The sequence below is a fragment of the Dermacentor andersoni genome, chromosome 5 (genome assembly GCF_023375885.2).
Source record: "Dermacentor andersoni chromosome 5, qqDerAnde1_hic_scaffold, whole genome shotgun sequence".
NCBI classification, from domain to species: Eukaryota; Metazoa; Arthropoda; class Arachnida; order Ixodida; family Ixodidae; genus Dermacentor; species Dermacentor andersoni.
This window is the reverse complement of record NC_092818.1, coordinates 182056587-182072773: the sequence shown is the minus strand read 5'-3', so window position 1 is coordinate 182072773 and position 16187 is coordinate 182056587. Positions and strand designations below refer to the sequence as shown.

Here is a 16187-nt window from a genome sequence, read left to right as displayed (position 1 = left end):
TATATCGCCACAAACACCCTTAGTAATCATCTTCGTCACCTTTCCCGACTCCAGTCTGAACGTCTTGCTTCTCTCTCGGAAAGTAGACCTGAGATAACTTTTTTGGGCACTGTAGCCTCGTACCGATCCTCTCTTCCGTCTGATTCCATGCCTGCAGCAAGATCACCTTGTCCTACATAGTGTCTCCGGCAGCCACAAGTGCGGCTTTCCATTCCAGGAGTTGGAAAGAAGTCCAACTTTGCAATTTGTACCCTGAATCAAGCCGCTCTACATCTACTGCATGATTCATACTCCAATTGAGTTCGCATTTAGTTAAGGGAAAATGAGATCCACCTAATCATAGCAATTACTGCAAAGGAAACCCATACGGGTTCCTCTAAATAAAAGCCTCGCAGTCGAAGATAAATTCGTCCAGGTCCGGAACTCGAACCCGGGACCACCGCCTTTCCGGGGCATGGTAGAGCGGCTGACAGCATGACAGGAGCGCGCCATTCCGACCAACCCCTATCTCCTCCTTTTCGCACCATTAAAGATCCTTTCTTTCTTTCTTTCTTTCTTTCTTTCTTTCTTTCTTTCTTTCTTTCTTTCTTTCTTTCTTTCTTTCCCTGTTCTCGCTCTTTCTTTATTTTGCATTTCGAACTTGCTTCTTCCAACCTACCTTCTGGCTTTCTTGCTTCGAGCGGGAAGTACCTGCACCAGCCGTTTTGAGCTGGCGGGTGCCATAATCACAAGCGCCCTCCGCCGGCGGCTTTTGCATTATTGCGGTGCCTCCACTGTCAACTCTGTATGGCGCCTTTATTTTCTTTACGTTGCATCGGGATTGTTTGTGCGGGGCACGTATCCGTGCGTGTGAACGTATCGCTTCCAGCTGGACGCGGGAAGCATCAAGTGCCGCACGCGCCAGCTTGCGCGCGATGCCCGGTATAGACCACTTGGGGAACCGGTCGGCCAGGCGTAATTTTAGACTGACGTCTGCGCGCAGCTTTTACTCGCGCTCACAACGCGATTTGCTTTTGCAACGGTCGGTCTCCTTATTTTCTACGCATCTGCATCGGATAGACCATCAAACAGCAGCTTCTATAGTTAAGCAAATGTTTCGTCAGGAAGCAGAGCTCAGACAGCTCAGATGCAATAAGCTGTTGCGCGCGCCCGAGCTCCTTCGTCCAATCACATGGCGACGACCGGTCTAAGTTCGCTTTGTTCAAATAAATTTTACCGCCACAAAGCCGCATGTGGACCAAGATGACATAGTAAAGCGCTCGAATTTAACTTTCACCACAATCAAATTTATGGTAACACTTACCAACTATCCCTAGTCACCATATTTATTAACCAGAAAGGCTTAACCTGTAGCAAACAGGTGCTGGCTTTTTTTTATTCTATTTTCTATTTTTTTTCTTCTAATTTCTTTTAGACTAAAACCCTGCCACGCACCTATTGGTGTCGAGCGCACGAAGTTCTCGTTAGCTGCAGTGTTCGCTTTTGCAAGTCCGAGTTCAGTAAAGAGGCGTTTCCTTTCGGAGTGCCATTATGTAGTGACGGCAAAGGACCCCTCAGTGCAAAACTGTGACAGAACTAGGAGATAGCATTGAGCAACGCAGTTGAAGCCAAGCGAGTCGGCCCGACACGTGATCGTTATCTGTCGTTACGATCACGTGATCACGCTCTGCAGGCAGAGCAGCCGAACAAGTGCTCATTGATTAATAAAGACTGGGAACCACACATTCTTCGCCAATACACTGAGCTTTAAAGGTCACGTGTTGAACTGACATTTCGAGGGAAAAAGCGAAGTGAATGGCTTCACGAGGAGTTGGCGTGTCAAGGTTGGTTGCTTGAAGTAATGCTCGCTCCTAGTTTATTAGAGAGTTTAGTTTAGGGGACGCAAGCGGCTTGCGTACGCAAGGGCTAGGGGCGACGGTACTGCGCATGCGCAGACCCAGACGTAGGCGTCTGCGCATGCGCAGTACCGTCGCCCCTAGTTCTTGCGTACGCAAGCCGCTTGAGTCCCTTAAACTAAAGCTCCCTATTTTCTTCCTCCATGCTTGTCGATCGCACAGTTGCATGCATGACCGGGGTTGTTATTCGGGGAACTGTCAAATTCACCATATTGTCCTTTCTGACTGGTTCACAGGGCTGCTACAGCCTCTCTGATTGGCTAAAAATATCAACGTGGCAGAATTTGACAGTACAGAATAGCCCCGGAGGAAGGAAATAAACTATGACCGAGCATTACGTCACAGAGCCAGACTTGTAAAGCCTATTTGTGAAGCCATCCCCTTCGCTTATTCCCTCGAAAAGTCGGCCCAACACATGGCCTCCGAGTGTCGGCGTACTGACCGAGATATTCTGCAGCCCAATAGCGTTTAATCTATATGCTCACTAGTTCGGCTGCTCTGCGGTGGATCTGCCTGCAGCAACACCTGCAGAGCGGGATCACTAAAAGCTAACGTGCGCTCTTAGGCGATGATCACGTGTTGGGTCGACTTGTGCCGCTCCAATCGTGTTATTCCCTCCTAGTTCCTCCTCTTTGAGAATAGCGCCCCGAATATCTGGAATGGCATTCATCTCGAAATCTCGTAGTATTGTAGGGGCACCGCTGATACGCGCATATCGCGTCATTCTAAACCTCGTCGCTGTGCCATTCCTCTGCTCAGTGAGAGGTCGCGAGATCGAATGCCAGCCGCGGTGGCGGCGTCTCGGTGAAAGCAGAAAGCAAAAGCACTAGTGCGATTAGATTTAGGTGCAACCCCACCATCTTTCATAATCCATTGCGAGTCTTTTTTTTTATTATGGGATTTAACGTGCCAAAACCACTTTCTGATTATGTGGCACGCCGTTGTGGAGGACTCCGGAAATTTCGACCCCCTGGGCTTTTTTAACGTGCACCTAAATCTAAGTATACAGGTGTTTTCGCATTTCGCGCCCATCGAAATGCGGCCGCCGTGGCCGGGATTCGATCCCGCGACCTCGTGCTCAGCAGCCAAACACTATAGCCATGCGAGTCTTTTGGACGATAAACACCAAATGCGCAAATGCCACTCAAATGCTACTGTGAAAGCGATAACACTATACTGTTAATTGCTATTCTGTTAATTGCTATCGGTATACATACACCGAGAGGAGCATTACATTTTTTTTAAGCAGCCAAGCAAACGCAATACGAAGAACAAAGAGAAAGAGACAACAGCCTTGTTTCTGTCCAAATTTGACTCATGAAGAATAAATTTTTTTTTTTTCAGAAATATGTCTACAATGTTCTGTCGCTAAGTTTAGATGGCCCAATGCATTCATAGGATAACGTTTCGTGTGCATGAAACAGTTTCAACATATCAATAAAGACAAATTTTGTAGCAAAGAGCCTCATGGTAACAATTATTATCGCCTTAATTAGACGGCTCGTCGACTTGTAAAGAAATAAACTTCTTGCTAAGGAAAAAATAATAACAAATTAGGTCTACAAAATTACCTTGCTTCAAGTGAAGTGTGGGAAACAAGAAGCGTAATAGGACAACCACACTGGCGTACGTTTCAGTGCAAGAATGAGCAAGCCCCAAACCTAAGGGAAGGGTTACGCGCAGTCAGCGCGAATACGATTTTTTTTTTCAGTCGAAAGAATCAAAACGGCCAACTTGCAAAGATGTTTAACATGCGGCTACGAAGACATTGCTATGATTCTGTGAACGTCCCTACAGGGAGTTTAAGCTTACCGCTTCAATTTTTATCTGATCTATTAGCTTTATAAACTCGAATACACTCAATCCTAACGCGCAAACCATGGGGGCAGAGAACTGCCAGAATAATATTCTAACCATCGTTGCAGCCAAAACGAAACACACAGTATCAGCCACTGCTTTACGCCAGTGAAGCCTGTATGAGCACGGCACACAAGTGCAAAAGCAGGTTACCTCTGCGTTTTCGTCCTGCCCGCGCTGCTCCTCCTCCTCTTCCATTTTCACATCCGGTTTGGTACCGCCTCGTGCGGAAGATCAGGCCAGAGCAAATCGAAGACAGGCACAGCGTTTCGAGTACTCAAGCGTTGCCGAAGCGCGAGCAGGGTGTCGACATCGCACAGAGAAACATGGTCGCCCGGTGAGTCCAGCCAACACCAACAAATTTCTTGGTACAGCACGATGCGACGCGTCACAACCAGACTCCTCTTCTTCCAGCGATATACGCGGCACATGCGAACAAAAAACTACGTAAAAGCAACTAATGCCCGCTACAAACACTGGTTACAGAAATCAGAATCAGAATTGAAAAAGAAAACAGAAAATGAAATCTCAGTCGTTGTAGTCACACCCCAGCCGCCCTCCCGCACGTCTTCTCGCAGTCGCTGTCGCCTCCTCTGTTGAATGGTGTCGTGGTTGACAGAAGCCCGCAATGATTTCGCGTGGCGGGGTCCATCGGCCTCCTCGGGCTCTTCAAGTCCACCTGACCATCAGAGCGCGACAAGTTTCGTGTTGGAGAGACGCGCGCACTCTCGCACGAATATAGCGCGACGCCCGTGCCGCCTCGGAGTCTCCAGATTGTGCGCGGGACTGTTGCGCGAGCCGTGCGCGTCACTCGGGGCGGTGGATGCCCCTCCCCCCTAGCGCCACCGCCGTCCCGTTCTGGGATGAGTGCCCCGGGCGTGCGCAATAGCGCCCGCGGCGCGGCGCCGGCAGCGTCTTCGCCGGCCCTCCCGACTCCTCCTGACAGCAGCAGACGCGCCGAGCACGCGGCCCCGGGTGCTCGACTCTTTGACGCCACCTGGCATGGCGGTCGCTCCAATTTCGCTTCGGAGACTGAGCTACGAGTGGCGGGCATGCTGGCGCGGTTGCGACTGGCAGCCGACGTTGACCGCCCGTTGACGCAAGGAAAATATGACATCCACTTCAAGCCACCAATCAATAAAACCCATGTAGATTCCTCAGGAAGGAAGCTTCTCAGTTTGAAGAAGGATTAGTCCTCATCCGGACATCGAACCCGACCCCACCGCTCTCCCAGGACAGTTGTTTTATTAAGTGAACTAACCAGGGGGCCAGCGGGGGGTAGGGTGACAGCGAATCAATAAGCGACTGGAATAGCTGGAACACTTAACAAGCGAATGAATTGTTTATAAAACGGGAAAATGGTCCCATCTTTTTTCTTAGTGAAATTTTACTTATCCTGCGGATTTACTAATAATTCGTTTGCTAATTATTCGCCCGTTAAATACCACTTGTACACAGAAAGCAAAATTGAAAGCTATGCATCGTAACCAGAACACAAAAGTACAATGACTCGGAAGAAAATAACGGGAACAGAGGTGTCTATAGGAACTGAAATTTTATTCACGACAGATAGTCTGCACAGACATCAAAAGACAGCAGCGACAACAAAAAGCACTAAGATATACACTTTGGTGCAGTCAAAGGGTCTACGATCGCCATCGATTAGCGATCCATACCCGCGGCGTGAAAAAATATGTAGATATTATGATGACAGTGACACAAAAGGACGTTGCATCGAAAACAAGCAGTATCCTGATGTGCTCTAGAAAGTTACTTATTAATTTTCGAATAGCGACTAGTAAGTACGTAGCTTATGGCTCATACGACATAAATTAAAAAAAAAATTATGGGGTATTACGTGCCAAAACCACGACCTGATTATGAGGAACGTCGTAGTTGGAGACTCCGAAAATTTGAACTACCTGCGGTCCTTTAACTTGCACCTAAATATAAGTACACGGGTGTTTTCGCATTACGTCAATCCGCACGAGGTCGCGTGATTCAATCCCGCGACCTCGTGCTTAGCAGCCTAACACCATAGCCACTAAGCAACCGCGGCGGGTTCACATGACATTCTCTTATGCTTATTGACACGTTCTAGCCGGCAATTGAAAGTCGCAAGTGACAAACTCCAGGCATTTAAGGTGGCGCAATATTTCGAAACAAGCGAACGCAGTAACGCCTCGCAGAATATATATATATATATATATATATATATAAGGAATACCTCACAGCATTCTCGTAAATATGTCGAGAGGGTCACTGTAGTACATTGCTTCAGAGTGCAGACTGTGTGCTCTCCATCTTCCACCTCTACTTTTGAACAGGAGGAAGTCTACTTCTTTTCTGCAAGGAAAACTACACGGCTGCTGGAAACGAAGTATAGACAGCTGCCGTTCGATGAACGCCGTACAGCTACTCCGCACGCATCACCGCGAATGATACACTTCCTCCGAAATGTCGACCGCTCGCAAACTCACGCCAAGGAGAGCGAAGGGCAGCGACAGCATCAGCGACGCGAAGAAGAGCGGGATGGCTCGAAAGAAAAAGAGAGAGGCGTAGAGGCGACCCTCTCTGCCTCTTACGCCGCGGGCATATATTTCGTGTCTTTTTTCAGGCGACGCCGACGGCGGCAGCGTCTCGCCGGGCGCTCTATGCCAGAGCGTTGGGTCGCGGTCGTTCTCCTCTGCTCCCAGCGATGGAGAGACGGGAGTCGTGTATAGACTCGGATCGTTGGCGGGGGGATGGAGCCGTTCAATCCATTAGGGCCGCCTCGTCGTCTCCGCGACGCCAGTCCGGCAGTCGCGCCGCGCTCGGATCCGGTTAACTCACGGCACTGCGTCCGCACTGCAGCCACGCTGTCCCCGAGGGAGAAGGGGCACTTTCTGGCTGTCCACTTCGCTGACGTCCGCGAATTTCATGGTCCGAACGACTGAGCAAGCTGGGAACGTCTACGGTAGGGTAGCGTGTGCGGTAGGGCTGTACGCGATGTGTGCGTTTGTCTTATGGAGCCCTTGTTTATGAATATCGCGACGCGCAGCCTTCGCTGGCGATTCCCGCTGTAAATGCTTGCGTACTGGCTGTTTCTTCTTTCTTTTTTTTTTGTATGCTGTTGAGCGACAGCAGTTCTGTGTGGGCTCGAGAGTTTATTTCAGGACGGCCTCCTTTTTTTTCGGATAGTGTAGTCGTGAATATCGCCACAGGACCGGGGAGAACTTAAGTATCCGACTGCTTAAATTGCAAGCTTGTATGACAGTGTCGCTCGTTCATTTGGGTCAGTGGCGTCGGAACACGTGGAGCGACAGTATACTGTTATAACTGGGGTTGCCGCTACTACAATGTAAGGTAGAACGCTTACTTCGGCCGCTGGTAATCAGAGTCTGACTGAAGTTTTCCATGCTAATGTAGGATTTAGCGCTTGTCCACACAAAACTCTGTTACTCTGTGCTTAGAAAGCATTGTTGCGACGATGTCAGTAGTATACGACAAAACAATAATTTCGACATGCATGATCTAGGAGCTTTGTAGTACGGCTACATTGTGGCGACATATACGCAGTTTTTAGCTGCGTCTACTGGAAAAGAGCGTCTCTTGAACTAGCACGAAAAAAATAGGGTGGAATTCTTCCATCCTTTGACGTAGTAGTTCTGCGGAAACCCGCAAGGTGGAGAGAAGTAATGAATAAAGGGAAAATCAGACATCCACCCGTTCGTAGCAATTGCTACAAAGGAAACCCCTACGGGTTCCTCGAAAGAAAAGCCTCATAGTTGAAGAAAAATTCGTCCTGGTCCGGGACTCGAACCCGGGACCACCGCCTTTCCGGGGCAGCCGCTCTACCATCTGAGCTAACCAGGCGGCTAGCAGAAGGCAGGGCGAAGTCGAAGCAAAGGCAAGAGTTCTCTTGCCTTTGCTTCGTGTTGTCGACAAATTCGACTTCGCCCTGCCTTCTGCTAGCCGCCTGGTTAGCTCAGATGGTAGAGCGGCTGCCCCGGAAAGGCGGTGGTCCCGGGTTCGAGTCCCGGACCAGGACGAATTTTTCTTCAACTATGAGGCTTTTCTTTCGAGGAACCCGTAGGGGTTTCCTTTGTAGCAATTGCTTCGAACGAGTGGATGTCTGATTTTCCCTTTATTCTTCCATCCTTTCTGTTGTTTCCGTACTTGTTCCTTTGTACTTTCGTTCTTTCGTGCTGTTCTTTCCGTACTTGAGTGTTGTAGTATTAAATCAAAATAGACCTACAACATATTTAGAATGCCTGCTTTATTGTACTGTGTATCTGTGTGTATCAGTGTATTCACCTTGAGTGCCCTCAAACGTAATCGTGACAAGAACGTTGATAATGAAGGTGGTGCTGACGTTATCTTGTTTAACCCATCATTTATAAAAGAAAAGTTCCGATGCCCCTCTTATATTTTTGGTTGTACCTATAGCTCAAGAGGCAGTGCAGGCAAGCAAGCTCGAATGGACATTACGTGATCTCGGGAACAATATTCGGTGACTGATGAAAGGTGGCTCTTTATGGTTTTCATGGCGAATGAGTCACCATCATGTTTAATAATAATAATAATAATAATAATAATAATAATTCTTATTGTGATTGGACGCGAGTGTGAACGTTGGCTAAGTGCCGGTGAGTGTGATTGGGCTTTAGTGCATATCCTAAAAAAAAGAACTCGGTACACTTCCACTCTATGAAGAAGGATGACCAGCGAATCTGTGCATGTGGGCCCCTTAATGGCGAACTGTACCTCCACCGCGGGTTACCCTGCATTGCACTATCTTCGGGATCGGCCCACTTACGGGGAGTGCTTAACGCCTTCTTCAACGCCACCGCGGGTCAGCCCGGCATTGCACTGTCTTCGGGATCGGCCTACGTATTGGGAGTGCTTAACGCATGCTTCACCTCCGCCGCGGATCAGGCCGGTATTGCACTATCTTCGGGATCAGTCCACGTATGGAAAGCGCTTAACGCCTGCTTCACCTCCGCCTCGGGTCAGCCCAGCATTGCACTATCTCCGGGAACGGCCCTCGTATGGGGAGTTTTGTGCTTACCACGCCAACGACACGAAAATTTTCTCGGATGGTAGAGGTATACTGCTTCGCTGTAAAAAAAATATTGGTGACTATGAGTGAGTGTTTACTAATTTTGCTAACCTATTGTGGTTATGCGGGACGATGCTTTAAAACGACACTTTAACTAAAAGGTTATTTTAGATGATGACCAGGAAAGGAGGAAACTGGACGAGTACTCACGCCACGATGCATCGCTCAATAATTGCTCCACGAAAAGAGCCCTGGCGCACTGCAGTGGCATAATTACTTGGCTCCTGGAGTTTTAATTGGAGACAGATTTTATCATGCGGCTTTAAACCTTTAGTCACGGCTAGTTGCAGTAACCAAGCAATTTTAATTTCACTGAAACAGCTTGCAACTGCTGGTATCACTAGTTAGTCGCTTACGCAACCGGAAGCGGTCTTCCCCTCACACAAATCAATACTGCAACAAAGCCAATTTCTCGTCGCAGGATGATATTTTTTGCAACCAAGCGACGGTATTCAGGAAATCAAGCCCCCTTACTCTGCTAAGCCACTTCTGTCACCAAACGCGAGACAACAAAAATAACTTTCTTTGTCAAAACCACAAAGCGCATTCCAATTCGAAAACTAAGACACCAAACAAATATTTTTCACATGTTGTGATGGGCATCTTTGGTCGCGCGTCCAGACGGCTGCCCTTTTTATCACCTTCCGTACTAGGCTATATACCACAAATTTTTATTGCATAGAAGAGTACAGCTAGATCGGCGGAGTTTCACAAGAGACATGCAGTCGGCTTCCTTGTTAAGAAACGCTTAGGCACGCATCCGAACTCCGATTTTCCTAAACAAGAACGCGAAAATGCTTGCATTATGAATCCGCTGACCTGATTTGAATAAAACTGAACCAATTAAAGAATATTTGAGCCTGTCGACCCAATTTGAAATAATAAATCAAAGCCCATTTCAATGAAATTGGCTCCTGTTGCTCACAAAGTTAGTTCACGCAAGGAATGACATGTAACAAAAGAGAAGCGTGCAAAGTCCATTAGACAGGATTCATTCCTGTCCATAATCAATCAATCAATTTAGTTCCACCTCAAAGATCGGAGGGCCAGGAAATAAAAGCTATAGACAGCTTGACAAGGCTTCCTAGCCCCAGTACACAAATTGTGGCCAATCAAAATTACGTAGATCTAAACATTCATGAGTGATTACACCGCTTTTATTATTGCGATAGAAATTATGGGGACACTCCAGGCGAATGTTCGCCGTCGCTCAGATGTTCTGGATTAAGTCCAAGTGCGATAAGATACTATCGCGGCCCCGCGAGCTGCATGCTGTGGGTACGAAGGAAGACGTGCAAGGGTGTGCCGAGTAGGACGTTAACTTGATACGCGACGTCTTCCCGCGCTCCGAATGTTAGAAGTCCCGTGATGAAGCGGACAAAAGGATGAAGAGGTGATGTTCGCATCCTATTCTGGCCCGGCCGTGGCTGTGAACGGCCTGTCCGCGCGGCTGAACGCATACGCGGCCCGCCTGCCGTACACTTGGATGTGATCTGCCGTGGGCGAGCCGAGGGCGAGCCGAGGTTCAGGGCGAGCCGAGGTGGCTGGTGACTTCGTGTGTGCTGTTTTCCCGCGCGCCTGTTGTCGGTGTCACGTAATTTCACGCACTGGAGACGCGTTCGAGCAAGAGGCAGCACGAAGCGTTCGTCCTCCTCCTCCTGTGCTCTCCATCACGTCAGCGTTGGGAAGGCGAGTGTTCGTGGTCGTCTAGTGAGACCTGTTCATGTTTTCCTGTGCGCACGTAATACCACGTTTGTTAATCAGTAAGCGGAATGTGCACGGCAGTTCAATCCACCCATAAATCTACGAATCTTACTTCGGGTAGTCATCTAAATTTGCTATCGCTATCAATGCATCGCCTTCAGAACGAAACTGCTACTTTTTTTCTTATCACCCCGTCTACTTGAGTTTACTGCACACCGCGCTATCTTCGGAAGAGGTTGGCGCCGCCTCGGCACTGCGGCCACTACTTGAGTTGAAGAAATCAGGCTTTCTTTGTTCCCCATGCAATTCTGCATTCCATCCGACAGAGACATGAGTGATTTAACCCAGCTGAAGCGAGATCTACATGACCTGGAATGGCGTAGTAGGCGCCTAAACTTATACATTCGTGTTATACCTGTTACAGACCGAGAAGAACTCTAGAGTGAGGTAAACGAGGTAGCAGCTAAATTAGGCGTTGCTAGGCTTTCTAGTGCCCACACCATGCACTTCATAGAGTGGCGACAGGGCCACGACGGACGCACACTTGGTATTATTGTACGGTATGTGAGACAGGATGTACGGGACACTTGGTTGGAGGAAAGGAAAGCCTTGAGGCAGCATATCGAGAGCGTGTATCTCAGTGAAACTCTGTCTAAATACTCAAGAACACTGTTGTCATCTGCTAAGATGTGGGCCAAGAAGTCTGGATATCAATTTGTTTGGCATAAAAATGGGAAATCGATGGTCTCAAAACAGAGCGTATACTGGTTCATTTGCAGTGTCATTCATTCATTTACGGCGTCAGCGCATTGTGGTGTCGACTCCCTTCTGTCCTTGTTCGCTGGCGCTAAATAAGCTTTCCAAGTCGGTTTACCAACACGCCGAAAAAATGGCAATACTAGTTAATGTAATAAAAAGCGACGGCGACTTGTCTGTCTTAAGCGACTAAGAACCGCCGGTAATTTGATGAAGGTCATCATCATCATCAGCCTGGTTATGCCCACTGCAGGGCAAAGGCCTCTCCCATACTTCTCCAACTACCCCGGCCATGTACTAATTGTGGCCATGTTGTCCCTGCAAACTTCTTAATCTCATCCGCCCACCTAACTTTCTGCCGCCCCCTGCTACGCTTTCCTTCCCTTGGAATCCAGTCCGTAACCCTTAATGACCATTGGTTATCTTCCCTCCTCATTACATGTCCTGCCCATGCCCATTTCTTTTTCTTGATTTCAACTAAGATATCATTACCTCGCGTTTGTTCCCTCACCCAATCTGCTCTTTTCTTATCCCTTAACGTTATACCAATCATTCTTCTTTCCATAGCTCGTTGCGTCGTCCTCAATTTAAGTAGAACCCTTTTCGTAAGCCTCCAGGTTTCTGCCCCGTACGTGAGTACTGGTAAGACACAGCTGCTATAAACTTTTCTCTTGAGGGATAATGGCAACCTGCTGTTCATGATCTGAGAATGCCTGCCTAACGCACCCCAGCCCATTCTTATTCTTCTGATTATTTCAGTCTCATGATCCGGATCCGCAGTCACTACCTGTCCTAAGTAGATGTATTCCCTTACGACTTCCAGTGCCTCACTGCCTATTGTAAACTGTTGTTCCCTTCCGAGACTGTTAAACATTACTTCAGTTTTCTGCAGATCAACTTTTAGACCCACCCTTCGGCTTTGCTTCTCCAGGTCAGTAAGCATGCATCGCAGTTGGTCCCCTGAGTTACTAAGCAAGGCAATATCATCACACTTCGGTCTTATTTTCTTGAGAAACTCGTTCACGAGATTCAGCCTAATAAACGGTCTCTTTCGGTGCTTTCATTTGAATGTCCAATCGATATGCAATCAGGTCATACAGTTAGTGTACTTTTAGCAGTTGATTAACTATTTGAATTTGTCATATTCGCGAAACAGGGAGGCGCTGTGCATCCGATGATATTGAGCTTCCTAATATGCAAACTTTTCATGTGTAGGGGGAGAAAAGTCGAGGAGGAAGGGTATCGATGCTAATTAAAAAGGAATTGGAAGCTGCTCCACTACCGACTATACTTGTGTCACAGCTAACTACGAAGTAGTTTGTATACAAGTTCGCGACGTTATCATTGTATCCTGTTATCGGCCTCAAGATTGGTCGAACGCGGATTTCCTGATTTTCAGGACAATATGCTGGCTTTTGTAAACGAAGATTGATAATGTGTAATATTTGGAATTGTTTTTAACATTGATGTAAACTGTTCTTGGCAGATCGGTTTAGCGGAGGCAACTAATACCTGTTTGGCAGGTTGAGAGCGGAGAGTCGACTGACTTTATTCAAATTAAAAGCAGGTTTGGCGAATGACTGTGGTGGCGCCTCGTCAGGAGAACAGGGGGCAATGACCTCACGTCGAAGCACTGTGAGGGAAGCAATGGGCTATGACCCCCAAAGCGAGGCAAACTGAATGTGTGAGGAACGGGGACAACGAAATGACGCACGGGCACTACAAAGGCTGCCCCCCTAGAATGCCAGAGGTGAAGTAGGCGTTAAGCACTCCCCATTCGTGGGCCGATACCGAAGCTAGTACAATGCCGGGCCAACCCGCGGCGGAAGTGAAGCAGGCGTTAAGCACCCCCCATACGTGGGCCGATCCCGAAGATAGTGCAATGCCGGGCTGACCGGCGGCGGACGTGCAGTTCGGCATTAAGGGGCCCACATACACAGCGTCGCTGATCATACTTCTTCACAGAGTGAAAGGGCACTGAAATCTTTTTTTTTTCATGGGCTATGGGCTTACCGTTCTTTCATTTCTTTTTCGAAAATATTATTATGTGACTATTCGTTTATTCACTGCGTAAATAGGCGTCAGCGGATATATGCGAAGAAAAAGCGCTTTCGAGAGAACTCATTTTAACTGGCTGAAATGAATATTTTCGTGGGCTATAGGCTTACCCTTTTTTCATTTTTCCTATTCGTTTACTTATCGCTTAAATCGGCGTCAGCGCATGCGTGCGGAGAACTTTCGAGAGAACTTATTTTACGTGACTGCAACGAATATTTTCATGGGCTATATATAGGCTTACCGTTTTTCATTTTTCCAAAAGATTATTATGTTGCTATTCGTTTATTTATTGCGTGAATTTGCGTCACCGCAAGCGTGGGGAGTCATATATGCGAAGAAAAAGCGCTTTCGAGAGAACTTATTTTACCTGGCTGAAACCAATATTTTCATGGGCTATAGGCTTACCATTTTTTTATTTTTTCGAAAAGATTATTATGTGCCTATTCGTTTATTTATTGCGTAAATCTGCGTCACCGCAAGCGTGGGGAGTCATATATGCGAAGAAAAAGCGTTTTCGGGAGAACTTATTTTACCTGGCTGAAACGAATATTTTCATGGGCTATAGCCTTACCATTTTTTTTATTTTTTCGAAGAGATTATTATGTGCCTATTCGTTTATTTATTGCGTAAATCTGCGTCACCGCAAGCGTGGGGAGTCATATATGCGAAGAAAAAGCGCTTTCGAGAGAACTTATTTTACCTGGCTGAAACCAATATTTTCATGGGCTATAACCTTACCATTTTTTTTATTTTTTCGAAAAGATTATTATGGGCCTATCCGTTTATTTATTGCGTAAATCTGCGTCACCGCAAGCGTGGGGAGTCATATATGCGAAGAAAAAGCGCTTTCGAGAGAACTTTTTTTACCTGGGTGAAACGAATATTTTCATGGGCTATAGCCTTACCATTTTTTTATTTTTTCGGAAAGATTATTATGTGCCTATTCGTTTATTTATTGCGTAAATCTGCGTCACCGCAAGCGTGGGGAGTCATATATGCGAAGAAAAAGCGCTTTCGAGAGAACTTTTTTTACCTGGCTGAAACGAATATTTTCATGGGCTATAGCCTTACCATTTCTTTATTTTTTCGAAAAGATTATTATGGGCCTATTCGTTTATTTATTGCGTAAATCTGCGTCACCGCAAGCGTGGGGAGTCATATATGCGAAGAAAAAGCGCTTTCGAGAGAACTTTTTTTACCTGGCTGAAACGAATATTTTCATGGGCTATAGGCTTACCTTTTTTTTTATTTTTTCGAAAAGATTATTATGGGCCTATTCGTTTATTTATTGCGTAAATCTGCGTCACCGCAAGCGTGGGGAGTCATATATGCGAAGAAAAAGCGCTTTCGAGAGAACTTTTTTTACCTGGCTGAAACGAATATTTTCATGGGCTATAGCCTTACCATTTTTTTATTTTTTCGGAAAGATTATTATGTGCCTATTCGTTTATTTATTGCGTAAATCTGCGTCACCGCAAGCGTGGGGAGTCATATATGCGAAGAAAAAGCGCTTTCGAGAGAACTTTTTTTACCTGGCTGAAACGAATATTTTCATGGGCTATAGCCTTACCATTTCTTTATTTTTTCGAAAAGATTATTATGGGCCTATTCGTTTATTTATTGCGTAAATCTGCGTCACCGCAAGCGTGGGGAGTCATATATGCGAAGAAAAAGCGCTTTCGAGAGAACTTATTTTACCTGGCTGAAACGAATATTTTCATGGGCTATAGGCTTACCATTTTTTTATTTTTTCGAAAAGATTATTATGTGCCTATTCGTTTATTTATTGCGTAAATCTGCGTCACCGCAAGCGTGGGGAGCCATATATGCGAAGAAAAAGCACTTTCGAGAGAACTTATTTTACCTGGCTGAAACGAATATTTTCATGGGCTATAGGCTTACCATTTTTTTATTTTTTCGAAAAGATTATTATGTTGCTATTCGTTTATTTATTGCGTGAATTTGCGTCACCGCAAGCGTGGGGAGTCATATATGCGAAGAAAAAGCGCTTTCGAGAGAACTTATTTTACCTGGCTGAAACCAATATTTTCATGGGCTATAGGCTTACCATTCTTTTATTTTTTCGAAAAGATTATTATGTGCCTATTCGTTTATTTATTGCGTAAATCTGCGTCACCGCAAGCGTGGGGAGTCATATATGCGAAGAAAAAGCGTTTTCGGGAGAACTTATTTTACCTGGGTGAAACGAATATTTTCATGGGCTATAACCTTACCATTTTTTTTATTTTTTCGAAAAGATTATTATGGGCCTATCCGTTTATTTATTGCGTAAATCTGCGTCACCGCAAGCGTGGGGAGTCATATATGCGAAGAAAAAGCGCTTTCGAGAGAACTTATTTTACCTGGCTGAAACCAATATTTTCATGGGCTATAGCCTTATCATTTCTTTATTTTTTCGAAAAGATTATTATGGGCCTATTCGTTTATTTATTGCGTAAATCTGCGTCACCGCAAGCGTGGGGAGTCATATATGCGAAGAAAAAGCGCTTTCGAGAGAACTTTTTTTACCTGGGTGAAACGAATATTTTCATGGGCTATAGCCTTACCATTTTTTTATTTTTTCGGAAAGATTATTATGTGCCTATTCGTTTATTTATTGCGTAAATCTGCGTCACCGCAAGCGTGGGGAGTCATATATGCGAAGAAAAAGCGCTTTCGAGAGAACTTTTTTTACCTGGCTGAAACGAATATTTTCATGGGCTATAGCCTTACCATTTCTTTATTTTTTCGAAAAGATTATTATGGGCCTATTCGTTTTTTATTGCGTAAATCTGCGTCACCGCAAGCGTGGGGAG

General features: G+C 46.2%; 1 protein-coding gene and 2 non-coding genes across 5 annotated transcripts in view; 1 reads left to right on the top strand and 2 right to left on the bottom strand.

Moving 5' to 3' along the window:
- The window catches only part of LOC126531704 (fibroblast growth factor 1-like), a 60639-nt gene extending 56059 nt beyond the window's left edge, over positions 1-4580 (bottom strand). For all 3 annotated transcript variants that reach the window (XM_055071395.2, XM_055071396.2, XM_055071397.2), the window contains exon 1: positions 3906-4580. In XM_055071395.2, the coding sequence (XP_054927370.1) occupies positions 3906-3950 (45 nt within the window). In that variant the 5' untranslated portion in view covers positions 3951-4580. The remainder of the gene's footprint in view (positions 1-3905) is intronic.
- Positions 4581-7532: 2952 nt separating this feature from the next.
- TRNAS-GGA (transfer RNA serine (anticodon GGA)) lies at positions 7533-7607 on the bottom strand. The gene has a single exon. It is a non-coding gene; the product is annotated as a tRNA-Ser (tRNA).
- Positions 7608-7708: 101 nt separating this feature from the next.
- Positions 7709-7783, top strand: TRNAS-GGA (transfer RNA serine (anticodon GGA)). Its single transcript has one exon. It is a non-coding gene; the product is annotated as a tRNA-Ser (tRNA).
- Positions 7784-16187: the final 8404 nt, after the last annotated feature.